The sequence below is a fragment of the Polypterus senegalus genome, chromosome 6 (assembly GCF_016835505.1).
Source record: "Polypterus senegalus isolate Bchr_013 chromosome 6, ASM1683550v1, whole genome shotgun sequence".
Classification (NCBI taxonomy): Eukaryota; Metazoa; Chordata; class Cladistia; order Polypteriformes; family Polypteridae; genus Polypterus; species Polypterus senegalus.
In genome coordinates, this window is record NC_053159.1 from 109665487 (window position 1) to 109679542 (window position 14056).

The following is a 14056-nucleotide window of genomic DNA, read 5'->3' on the forward strand; positions in this document are numbered from 1 at the left end:
TGATCAATTTAGCTGCCTTTTTCTAAAATTCTGCTTGAAATCTGAACTCTGCATGAGATACTTCTTTCAAAAATGTTAAGTTCAAGAAATCTGAACTACAGTTAATCACAGACCACCCACAACCAACAACAAGACTATTGAGCCACCACAAGCCTACTTGGGCGACATTTTAAATACATAACATTGTAAAGTGATGATAAAAAGCTTATATTTAATGTAGTCTACTAACTCATTTAATCATATTCTGTTATAAGTGTTATTTTTCACTCACTGTTGCAAAACTATTTGATAAACACACTTATGATAACTCTTTGAAGTAACAAAAAATATCTGAAATGTGCCAACTTTTAAACCAGTTAAATAAAGCTGGTGGCACATCACATAGCTTCTAGTTGGAGATGTCAAACTTGACGGCTACAGTTGCTGATCACATCATCTGAGGATGTCATATTATACAATTAGAAATCATAGGACATAGTGTTGGATTGATACTAAAATTTTGCCTTTGGTTCTGATACCTCAGTACTGGTACCAAACATACTAAAGCAAATAATTTCATATGTTTCACAAAATAAAATGGAAAGTTAAGTTCTCTCCCACCCCACACCTCACCCCCAAATAAACAGCACTTACTGTAGTAAAAAATAGTGGTATGTTTAGCATGTTATAAAAAGTATAACCACAAACATGGCCAGGCAGGGAAGACCAACATGGGTACATATGCTGGGATTTGAAATTTCTGGTGAGTCTTGATTAGTGGCTTAATGAGGCACTGAGCACTCGTAACTGACGAACTCCTCTACTATGACGTGATGTCCAATCCCCTCTGCTCCTGCATGCTATGCTCTTCCCTGTTATCCCTCACACTTGCTGCTTGCACTTTACTGATATTGCACTATGCCATTCTGCTCCTGCTGTGCATTTATTCCGGTCCAGCAAATTCTTATTCTCTTCATCAATAGGTTTCCAAATCCTCTGAGACAGATCCTCTCCCTTCATGTAAACCCTGGAGCTGCACTGGTACTCGGTACTCTCACTCCATAACTTTATTTGCATGTCTTGTTTATGCAAAGCTTAAACTAAGTTAATTTGCAGTTGGTGTATTGGTATGAAGTTTTATAAATTTCTAGCGACTAAAAATATTGGCAGATGCCACGTGGGCGTTCACGTCATTTGTTAAAGAGCATGAGACTCAACTGCTGGGGTCAGAGGGATTTACTAGCAATAGGCATTGCCTCTGCACACTTTTTTTCATTTGCATATTTCTTAACACACTTTTGTTGGTGTTCTTTTCTCTTGTATGCTTATCTCATGCAAACTAATGCTGTATTTGACTTATTTTGCCTGCACTGTGATCCTTTACAGAATGTGGATCTATTAGTATGGTAATATACACTCACCTAAATGATTATTAGGAACACCTGTTCAATTTCTCATTAATGCAATTATCTAATCAACCAATCACATGGCAGTTGCTTCAATGCATTTAGGGGTGTGGTCCTGGTCAAGACAATCTCCTGAACTCCAAACTGAATGTCAGAATGGGAAAGAAAGGTGATTTAAGCAATTTTGAGAGTGGTATGGTTGTTGGTGCCAGACGGGCCGGTCTGAGTATTTCACAATCTGCTCAGTTACTGGGATTTTCACTCACAACCATTTCTAGGGTTTACAAAGAATGGTGTGAAAAGGGAAAAACATCCAGTATGCGGCAGTCCTGTGGGCGAAAATGCCTTGTTGATGCTAGAGGTCAGAGGAGAATGGGCCGACTGATTCAAGCTGCTAGAAGAGCAACTTTGACTGAAATAACCACTCGTTACAACCGAGGTATGCAGCAAAGCATTTGTGAAGCCACAACACGCACAACCTTGAGGCGGATAGGCTACAACAGCAGAAGACCCCACCGGGTACCACTCATCTCCACTACGAATAGGAAAAAGAGGTTACAATTTGCACAAGCTCACCAAAATTGGACAGTTAAAGACTGGAAAAATGTTGCCTGGTCTGAGTCTCGATTTCTGTTGAGACATTCAAATGGTAGAGTCAGAATTTGGCGTAAACAGAATGAGAACATGGATCCATCATGCCTTGTTACCACTGTGCAGGCTGGTGGTGGTGGTGTAATGGTGTGGGGGATGTTTTCTTGGCACACTTTAGGCCCCTTAGTGCCAATTGGGCATCGTTTAAATGCCACGGGCTACCTGAGCATTGTTTCTGACCATGTCCATCCCTTCATGACCACCATGTACTCATCCTCTGATGGATAATGCACCATGTCACAAAGCTTGAATCATTTCAAATTGGTTTCTTGAACATGACAATGAGTTCACTGTACTAAAATGGCCCCCACAGTCACCAGATCTCAACCCAATAGAGCATCTTTGGGATGTGGTGGAACGGGAGCTTCGTGCTCTGGATGTGCATCCCACAAATCTCCATCAACTGCAAGATGCTATCCTATCAATATGGGCCAACATTTCTAAAGAATGCTTTCAGTACCTTGTTGAATCAATGCCACATAGAATTAAGGCAGTTCTGAAGGCGAAAGGGGGTCAAACACCGTATTAGTATGGTGTTCCTAATAATCCTTTAGGTGAGTGTATACTGTAGTATGCTTGCCTTAAGTGAAAATGTGCTTTGTAGTAAATGGAATGGAATTTGAAGCATAATATGTTCATACTTAAAGAACAAGAATGTTCTTTTAGTGTTAATTAAAAGGGTAAGCTCAGTTATCGGATGCATTCTGGACCCTCTTGAGGTAGTAGCAGAGTTAAAGCAAAACTAAATGCCATTTTGAGCAATGCTGTATGTACATCCTCTCTCTAATACACTAACATTGAGGACTTTCAGCCAACGAATCATTAACCAGATGTGTACCAAGAAATGCTCCTGGGACTCCTTTGTGCCAACAGCAATACACCTAATGCTTAGGGATGCACCAAAATGAAATTCTTGGCCGAAGCCGAATAATAATGAAATGCTTGGCCGAAGGCCGAATACCGAACGCGGTGTTTAGCATTTTTTTCCATTTATTTTGCCAATTTTTTCACCATTACAATAATTAAATAGTAAAAATTTGCTTTTTACTATTTTGTGTTGCTTTTCAGAGAAATAAATCAAATAACAAAAATACAATTTCAAAATATTTATTTAACACTGAACATTTTTTTTAACATTCCAGCAGATATTATACAAGCAAAACACAATATAACTTAAAATAAATAAATTAGTAAAAAAAAATATTTTATTTGGCCATCTTTGAAGCCCCCCTTCTTGAATAGCCTATGTTAGGCCTATAACTGACTGCTGAAAGAATGTAACTCTGTATGTCTACAACAACAAATGTGCATTGAATAGTGCAAAAAATGTGGATGAACCCACAACAAATGAATAACTGTCCTAGACATAAGCCTACTTCTTCAGGAAAAGTGTCAGGTTCTTCTTTAGGAAAAGTAGCTTCTCTGCTTTCTCACATGAAAGTCGGTTCCTCTTCTCATCGATGACATGAGATGCAGCACTAAACAGTCTCTCTCTGTCGGTGCTTGTGCATGGAGCAGACAAGTACCTGCAGAATAGTTGAAATTTTTATTGCAGTTTTCTGACAGTTGCTCATTTCAAAACGAACAATGTCTTCAAGATAATGAAATGGTTGAAACCCAGTGTAGGCCTACTATTTTACTACACTGAAAATAGTTAAATTTTCACAAAATACATAATATAAAATATAGGTAGTAACACTTTACAATGTTTCCTTTTGTTAACATTATTGCATTAACTAACCAATGAGCAATACATTTGTTATGGTATTTATTAATCTTAGTTAATGTAAGATAATAAAAAATATTTAGTTCATGTTAGTATAAGTGCATTAACAATTTTAACAAATAGGCCTACCACTTTTGATACTTTTTAATTCAAAAATTAAAAATGTGATACTTAGTTTTAATACTGTATTAAAAACTAACATTAAGATTAATAAATGCTTTTAATAAGGGTTTTTCATTGTTCATTAATGTTAAATATAGAAACTACTTATAAAGTGTTACCATAATCCAAAATATAAATAAAATCTTAAATTAATTTCCCATAGAAGTAGCCTACCTGCGTGCCATCTGCGTCAGGTCGGGAAAGCAGCCTTGATTGGTCCTCCAAAATTCGAGAGGGTTATTGCTCCTGGGGATGGGGACTTCTGAGAGATAACCATCTAACTGTTGAGCGGTTGAGCTTGTCCTCTGTCTTGCAAATGGGTTATTCTCTTGGAGGATCTCATCGAACATGTCAGACAGCGAGACTGTGCACGGCTCATCTGTAGTACGAGCCCGTTTACTCTCTGCTCTGTTTTCATCTCCTGCGTTGTGCATCACCTGACCGTCTCCATCACCTAGCGGCTTTCCCAAATCCAACTCGGCCTGGATTATTTCTCGTGTGCGCAGCTTTTTCCCCACATCCAAGTAATGATCTTTATATCGTGGATCAAGCACAGTCGCGATGCAGTGCAGGGGTTCTGAGTCCGCCTGACTAAATCGTGTGCTGACAGCTTACAGGAGCGCACTTTTAGTTGTTTTAACTCCGTGGTCTGTTTCAGCCTCTTTGTTTAAAAGACGCTTTAGTGCTGCAAGTAAAGGTATGACGTCTGCCACAGATGCATCAGATGAGCTTATCTCTTTTGTTATCTGCTCAAAGGGGCGAGAAGAGAGAGAACGTTCTCGATTAACACCCACTGGTATGCGGTGAATGTTGCGGGCAGGTCATGATCTGCTATGTATGTAGCCAAGACTCGCTTTTGCGCAGAAAGGCTTTCCAGCATATAATATGTACTGTTCCACCTTGTGCTCACATCTTGTTGGAAACGTTTTTGTGGCGTTCCGAACTGTTCTTGGATAGATTGTAGGCGCATAGGCAAGCGGTGAATGTTTAAAATGGCCAACAATTTTCCTGCCTATCGCTATCACATCTGCTATACTGCGCTGACTCAACAATCCCTCGTTGACCGCCAGTTGAATTGTGTGTGCCATACACCGTATGCCCTTTAGATCACTATCTTCCATGGCTTTAGCCATATTTTTGCGTTGTCACTGACTACCGCATGCACTTTAGATCGGTCGATACGCCAAGTGTCAAACATGTTGGCGAACGCCTCGGATATGGCTACAGCTGTATGGGACCCTCTAAACTCTTGTCAGTGAAGCACAATTTTTTGTAGCTTAAAATCTGTGTCGATCCACTGCGCAGTTAAACTCCGCATACTGGTGGGGCTCACATCTGAGCTCCAAATATCAGTTGTGAAGCTGAGGGCTGCAATATCTGTAGCCAAGAGCTCATGGGGCGCGAGTTGAAACGACGTTCTACATCTCAGGTAAGCACGTCTGAGAAATGCCGTCTACTAGACATGGTGTAACGGGGCTCAATATGGTCTCTTAAGCCTGCGAAATCCAACATCCTCTACAACAGAGAATGGTTGATCATCCAATGCGATGAATTCCATTATCCTTTTAGTAATACCTTTAGCTTTGGCACTGTCATTGGCAAACTTTTTTGCCTTTTCTAAGAAGTCAGCCACAGATGGAGTGGGTGTCCTAGGACTGGGAGGAGCTACTTTCCTTTTCGCTGCTGCTGTTCCCGTAGCCGCCGGCGTGTCTTTCTCGTACTCTGCATGATGTTTGGGGTGTCTTGATTTTAAGTGATAAATTAAACTTGAAGTGCTGTACGTTTTTGCAGATGCACCCCCCCTGGACAATTCAGCAGAACAGTGTCTGCAAACGGCCGTTTTTGCCTCTTTCTCTGACGCTTTAAAGTGCTTCCACACTGCTGACATTTTTGCTGCATAAATTGCGCGCCTCTCACTCTACGCGGGTTACTATTTGATCGCGTCATTAAAAACTTCATTGTTCGGCAAAATTTATTCGGCCTTTTTACTTATTTCACTAATTTCGGTTGCCGAACATTCGGTGCATCCCTACTAATGCTTCACTGTGACCATAACTGCCAAGTCAGAATTTTTTTTTCCATGTTTAGACAAAGGTGTGAGTTTGTTTATTTATTTATCTACTTATTTATCTGTTTGTTCATGTATTCACTTATTTAAAAAGCTTCTGTAAAAAGACAGATTTTCCCCTGGGGACAAATAAAGTTCAATCTGTTTGAATTGACATCAGAAAAGAAACATTTTGAAGCAACTTTATCTTGGAGCTAGCTTGTTGAGACTGCTAACTGACTACATTGGCATGTAAGCTTCAGGAGGTTTATAAGAACAAACTTTAATTTCCATTAATCGCTAACTAACAGTTAGTGGTGGTTAGATTTTACTGTGACTTTACTGGACATTGAAAGAACATTTGAGTGTAAGTGATATGAAAATTTGCAAATTACATTTCAATAGATCTCGATTAGCATGGCTCCTCTTTTTAGTATACAAGGGATAGGATGGATGAATTAACATTCACAGCTTCAGGAGAATCGCATGTATTTGTAACAGGTAATGCATGGAAACATAGTTAGAAATTCCAAAAGAACTTCCAAAACTTTTAAAAGGATGACTCTCCTTCACTTTTTTTGAAAGAAAAACAACTCTGCTCTTCTACACCTGAATTTAGATTTGGAAATTGTATTTGTTATTCAACTGTTTTACATTATTATTTTTTAACCAAGGTAAAATAATAGAGAATTCTGTCTTCTATTTTACACTTATAAAGAATAAAAATTGATAAATGGAAAAACTGTGCAGTTGTTGTGTGTCTGCAATTCAATTTCCTCTTGGGATCATTTATGTAGTCTACGTTTACTCAGCAAAAGTGTGAACCATTAATTTAATGTGTCTTTAATATTTAAAATGTTTACCCCTTTTAGACATATTTAAATCATTTATGACTAGTTTAGGCTATCTTTAAATTTATGTTAATGTACACACCTAAAAGATGTACTGTATTACATGAACTGTAATGCAATAGCAGTACCAAAACAATATGATTAACTCCCTTTTAACATCTTTTTCTTATAGGTAATCTACAGTTCTTTTGGCGGTACTTCAAAAGGGCTTCATTTTAACAATCTTATTGTGGGACTAGTCTTATTAACAAGAGGAAGAGATGAAGAAAAACTTAAATGTAAGTGGCTTGTGTTTTTTGCGACATATGAGTGCTTAATTATGACAATGTAGTAGATCATAATTAGATGTAGTATTGTAGATCCTACACAAGTTTTAAAATAAATATCTACACAACTTTTAAAAGAAATAGACTGAGAATTATAAGAAAACAAAAAAGGTATAGCACATAGATAAATTGGTCAAGGATACAATATTAAATTATTTAATTCATAATAAATTGATCACATTAACAACATTTACATTACAGTGATCCCTCACTATATCGCGCTTCGACTTTCGAGGCTTCACTCCATCGCCAATTTTAAATGTAAGCATATCTAAATATATATCACGGATTTTTCGCTGGTTCGCAGATTTCTTCGGACAGTGGGTCTTATAATTTATGGTACATGCTTCCTCAGTTTGTTTGCCCAGTTGATTTCATACAAGGGACGCTATTGGCGGATGGCTGAGAAGCTACCCAATCAGAGCACGCATTACGTATTAAATAAAACTCCTCAATGATATACGATATGCTTCCCAGCGTGGTGCTTCGCACACTTCAATGCTCTAACAGCCTGTATTGATTTTTAATTGTTTGCTTTTCTCTGTCTCTCTCCCTCTCTCTGACATTCTCTGCTCCTGACGGAGTGGGTGTGAGCAGAGGGGCTGTTTGCACAGAGGCTGTTTGCTTAGAAGATACGGACACTCCTGTAAAAAATGCAGAAAGACTACCTTCACATTGATCCCTTCATTGCGGCCGCTTTATCGCGGGTGCTTCATATACTTAAAAGCCCAACAGACCTATTGATTTTTGATTGTTTACATTTCTGTCTCTTTCTCTGCCATTCTCTGCTCCTGACGGCACTCCTTTGAAGAGAAAGATATGTTTGCATTCTTTTAATTGTGAGAAAGAACTGTCATCTCTGTCTTGTCATGGAGCACAGTTTAAACTTTTGACTAAAGGGTGTTATTTCATGTCTAGAGGGCTTTAATAATGTTAAAAAACGTATGTAGTAAATATGTTTTCTATGCTCTAACTGCGAAAATATTAGATTTATAAATAAAGAATACTACTTCGTGGAAATTCATTTATCTGTCTGGAGCAGATTAACTGCTATAAACCAGGGTTTACTGTATAGCTGTGCGGAGAATATTTATAAAAAGTGTGGGAGAGTTTCTAAGGGCTTAAAATATATAAAAATAACCATACAAACATATGGTTTCTACTTCGCGGATTTTCACCTATCGCGGGCGGTTCTGGAATGCAACCCCCGCGATCGAGGAGGGATTACTGTAACTCATTATTCCTTTCATATTTTTTTTTTTATATTTATATATGAACGTTTCTTTTACAACAATGTTATAATATCGTATGACCCAAGAGTATTGGATAAAGTGGGTTCTGAAAACAGATGTATGGACATTATTCTTTGTTACATTCTTTGCTTAGTTATACCTATACTTTGCTTTTGAGTATTTTTACTATGTTTTAATCGAGTGCCTGCCTGTACACAAGACTTGATTTAAGTGCATTAGTCATTTAATTTTGTAAAATAATTTCCAGAATTAATTTTCAGGCAAGCTTTAACTAGTAGAAAGTTGGAGACGAATGAATCCTAACCCCCATGAGAAAAACCTTATTAAATTCTGTGTAACAAGCATACTTGTAAATTGATAAAAATGCTTTACAGTCAAAATTTATTTCTACCAAATGGTGATTTAAGTTAACATTAACATTACTTTTTACATACATACTATTTACATAGATTATTTTGTAATATATTAAGTGGTCAGAATATAAGGGGTCCTACTTCATTGGGTGTTTGAGAGCAAGGCCCTTAATATGAAAATTGCTCCATGGATGCTGTACAATGGCTGACCCTGTGCTCTGACCCCCAGAGGTCATTTTGAATAGACAATTTTAATACAGTGTACAAAATATAATATAAAAATACACTAGCGGGCTCTGCCCCTTGCTTGCTTTGTTCGCCAACTCCCGGGTGGGCGCTACGCACTAGCCACTTCGCAAATCTGCTGCTCTCTTATGGGGAAGCGGGTGTACAATTTAAACAGATTGTTATTTTCATGGAAATGTTTACATATGCATAATAGAACAAAATATTTTACATTACAGTGAGTTACTAACCATAGTAAAAAATAGTAAAATGTAATAAATTGAAAGAAAATTATGTTTCATGTTACGTTAGAGGTATTCGTCGCGTCATACGTTTACGTTCTGTTTGGCTTTGAATTTGACACAAAAATAATTTTTACACATACACTTTTACTGTAAAACTTTAGTAAAAACTATTTTTTTAATGAACTTTTTGTCAATATCGCATTTAATTTTAATTTCGTATTTGGACTTGCATCGTGACAACGTAATGTATAACTGCCTGTGAGTAAATATTGTTTCTTTCTCTCTAATAAATAACTTTTTCGGATGTTTGCCCTGTGATTAGTTAATTGTCATAGCAAAAGCTATTGTAACAGGAAACTTTCTTGTCACCTGTTAAAATTTTACATGTAATTGCCATGTAACCGATAAACAATTTTTGTGCTAATTCGTTTGACTTCGTTTCTCGGTGCTATGATTGCCTGTGTGCTAATTTCTTCTGTTTATAACTCTTCGGGATGAAATTCATCAATAAGAGTTGGACATAAGTCTTATTTTATTGGGAAATTAAAGTGAGGAAAACGTAAAAATATGTAAGAGCCGAGAGGTGAGTGGAACATGGGCATGGTTGGGGGTGGGGGGGTGTGGGTGGTGGACTTGACAAAATCTCTTGGCAAAAGTCTTCTCTTGCGGGACTTTATATATATATATATATATATATATATATATATGTATATATATATATATATATATATATATATGAATTAATTGCTTGATTCCCTTAATTTCAGGTGGTGGTGCAAGTGACATGCCTATGGAACCTGCTTGGCAAATTTGAGATTTTCTACTCAATTGCCACTTTGGGAGAACCCCTTTTAATCAGAGCAGAAAAGAAGTATTTAGCAGAGCCCATAAATGTTTATTTCTTAGTTCCTCTGGGCTCCTATATATTGCATTCTTAATGTAGTTTAAAGATTGTAAAAAAAGTAGGAATTTTAAAGACTAGAGAGAAAATGCATTCACTGAAGGTTGTATATTATTTTTTTCTTTTTCTGCCTTGTAAATGGAAGAGCTGCTGCAATCAAAATTGGACTGGTTGTGACAGAAATTGTTAGTTGATGAGCACTGACACAGTTTCTCAAGGAATATATATTTTATCATGAATGTTTAAAAAAAAAAAACATCTTCCAGACAAAAAAGCTCACGGAAACTAGAGTTCTGTTCTCTCTGCACATTTTATATTTTGTAAACAGCAATGAAATTTCTGTTAATAGTTTGTAGAAATGATAGTGCCAGATCAATGAAATCTTTTACCATCATATAAACACAGTATATTTAGATAGAATAGATAGAATTTTTTATTGTCATTATGCATACACGTAACAAAATTTTTGTTGGTAGGACTCGGCTTCAAGGCAGAATACTTAAAATACACAATACACTATAAATAATAAAATAAACATAGTAAGTATAAAAGACAGCAGCAATAAAATATCAAGTCCAGACTTTTCCTGAGGTAGTATGCCTGCAGAGACCAGTGATCTGTGTGTGTGGGTCAACAGGAGAGGAATACAAGTATGTGTGTTGGATTATGAGGGAAAGTGCGTGTGCATGTCTACAGGGGGAGCAGGTTAGGGGTAGATGTAGATGTATGTGTGTGTATCAACAGGGGCAGATAGACTTCAAAGCTCTAGGGAAAAAGCTTTCTTTCAGTCTGCTGGTATATGTTTTTATGTTTCTGTACCGCTTTCCCGAAGGAAGTGGTACAAACAGTCCATTTCCCGGATGGGTGAGATCCGCAGCTATACATTTGGCCCTCTTCTGCAACCTTCCAGCATATACAGAGTCCAGGTCTAGGAGAGGATTTCCCACTATCCCCTGTGCTGTTCTCACCACCCGTGCCAAGTCCTTCCTGTCCTGTGATGTACAGCTGCCATACCACATTGTCATACTGTGACAGAGAATGCTTTCTGTAGCGGATCTGTAGAAGTTTGTGAGAAACCGAGAGGATAATCCAGCACATCTCCTCTTATCTTCCTGAGGAAGAAGAGTCTTTGTTGGGCCTTCTTTACCAGGTGAGATGTGTTCAAAGACCAGGTCAGATCCGATGTGATGAGGATAACCAAGAACTTGATATTGTCCAAACACATTACCGTCTCCTCATGTTCAAGTTTGTCATGTGCACAGTAAGGAAACACGTTTCCCTGTACAATGAAATTCTTTCTTTGGTGTTCACACCAAATGACAAAACCAACGTATAAAGATAAACATAAATAATAAGTAGCAGACAGATAATAACTAACAGATGCAGCATAAAGTATAAAAACAGAATAGAAGTATAAGGTGTAATTGTGCAGGTAGGTTAGTGATGGACAAGTCAAATACAGTTGTGTGAGGTAGGTAGAATTAGGTGGCCCATGGTTATAAACTCCAGTCATTCAGGAGTCTAATGGCCTTGGGGAAAGAAAGAGTTCTTTAGCCTGGAAGTCCTGCATTTCATACTTCTATACCTCCTGCCTGAGGGTAGAAGTGTGAACAGTTCGTGTTGGGGGTGGGTGGTGTCCCTGAGGATCGAGGCAGTTCTCCTGCGGACTCTGCAGTTGTAGATGCTCTGCAGAGAGGGCAGTGGGGTCCTGGGGATCTTCTCAGCAGTCTTTACCACTCTCTGCAGGCGTTTGCGGTTAGGTCCTCACTGATGTAGATGCCCTGTAGGCATACTGCAGGGTTCCAGAGTGTCTGGTATGCTGCTCTGAATGTGGGCCAACACCACTCTCTCAAAACACTTCATGATGATTGGAGTGAGTGCTATCGGCCTGTAATCGTTCAGGCAGGTGGGTGGGCTTTTTTTTAGCAAGGGGGACGATGATCGTAGTCTTAAAGCAGGACGGACTGAGGGAAAGGTTGAAGTTGGAGCAGAGAACATCAGCCAGCTCGTTGGCACATGTTTTCAGAGCCCGCCCAGGGATGTTTTCTTGTCCAACTGCATTACGGGGGTTGATCTTCCTTTGTGCTGTGTGTACCTGACCTGAAGAGACAGTTGGGGGAGGGGAGGGGGGCTGTGTGGTCCAGGTGTGTGTGTGCCTGCACTCTGTGCTGTTGCTGGATGTCTCAAAGAGGGTTTAGAAAATGTTGAGGTCATCGTCAGACTGTCTGTGGAGCTGATTGTGCTGGAGGTGGTCCTGTAGTCTGTGATGTACTGTAGGCCCTGCCACATACGTCCAGAGTCAGCAGTAGAATGGAAGCCCTCCAGCTTCTCTCGGTACTGCCTCTTGGCTGCTGTGATGGCTTTTCTTAGTCCGGAGCATGTTCAGTTCTACTGGACCTCCTATAGTCCACAATGACCTCTTTGTTTTTGCTGGTGTTCAAGATGAGGTTGTTGGCTGAGCACCATAGTGCTAGGTGTTGTATTTCCTCTCTGTAGTGAGTCTCAGCATTGTCTGATATGAGACCCACCACGGTCGTATCATCCACAAACTTCACAACCATATTTGTGGCATTGATGGCAGATCAGTCGTGCGTAAATAACGTGAAGAGTGCTGGGCTGAAAACACAACCCTGTGGCGTGCCTGTGTTCAGAACTAGTGTGGCTGATGTACGATCTCCAATTTTAACCACCTGAGGCCTTTTGGTGAGAAAGTCCCCTGATCCAGAGACACAACATTGTGGACAGACCCAGATTATGAAGCTTTTGTACCAGCTTGTCTGGGATTACGGTGTTAAAACACTGAACTAAAATCAACGAATAGCATCCTAACATAAATGTTAGGGCACTGCAGATGAGTCAGGGCTGTGTGAAGTGCTATTGAGACGGCGTCCTCTGTAGATCTGTTCCTCCTGTAGGCGAACTGATGATTGTCAAATCCAGCAGGGATGGCATCCTTGATGTACTTTAGGAGGATCTCTCCAAGAACTTCATTATTACTGGGGTCAGAGCCACAGGGCAGTAATCATTAAGGCAGGTGACGCTGATTTTTTTAGGCACTGGCACAATAGTGGAGGATTTGAGGCAGACAGGGACCATTGCAAGTTGTAGAAAAAGGTTGATAATGTCCAGAAAGACTCCTGCCAATTGATCAGCACATATTTGGTTGTTATCCTGCTATTCCAATGGATATACCAGGGTCTAACACACTGTTGTGTAATAGGTAACAGGAATTTAGTGGTTTATGGCTAATGTCTAATATAAATTGTTTCTCCTTCTCCTTGTCTTTTTCGTAATCTAGTAGTTTGTAAATCTCATATCATGCTTTCCCTAGAAATATTTCAGCCAAGACCATTTTATTTCAGTGCTGTTGCTTAAACGTTTTGCTTCATTTCTAAATGCTATTGATATACTGTAAGTATTTAAAAAAATATATGAAACTGCATTTAGCATTGTCATTTGCATTAAATGATTGTAAATTTTAATTAAGCCAGTTTGGAAAATGAAAGGGTGAAAACATGTTTGTTTTTATTGAAAACATACACAATTACACATAATGATGAATAAACAGTTACTCTTTGTGTACTCATATATTTTTCTAATATCAGCTTTTTGGTTGTTAGATCCATATTTAGCAATCTAGCCTTAATGTTAAAAGAAGCACCTTTGAAATAAATACTAATTTATAACTTTCGCAGTTCATTAGTGTTGTAAGTATTGTGTTTAGTGATGACTTTGACTGCCATCTGCACCCAGAACTACATACTTGGGTAAAAAGTTACTAAAAAGAGACATTCACTAGTCATGTTGCCAGCTCTATTGTGTACTATTCATGGTCTTAATTTTAGAAGAGGATCAAACTTATAAGTTGTCTGCCCTCTAGTGTAGTGGAGCAATATTGCATTCCTTGCAGGTGCACGCGCTCAGTCTCGCA

The 14056-nt window shown here is 38.6% G+C and overlaps 1 protein-coding gene across 4 annotated transcripts in view; it reads left to right on the forward strand.

Moving 5' to 3' along the window:
• The window catches only part of usp32 (ubiquitin specific peptidase 32), a 209923-nt gene that overhangs the window by 46277 nt on the left and 149590 nt on the right, over positions 1-14056 (forward strand). For all 4 annotated transcript variants that reach the window (XM_039756745.1, XM_039756747.1, XM_039756746.1 and 1 more), the window contains exon 3: positions 6995-7100. In XM_039756745.1, the coding sequence (XP_039612679.1) occupies positions 6995-7100 (106 nt within the window). The remainder of the gene's footprint in view (positions 1-6994; positions 7101-14056) is intronic.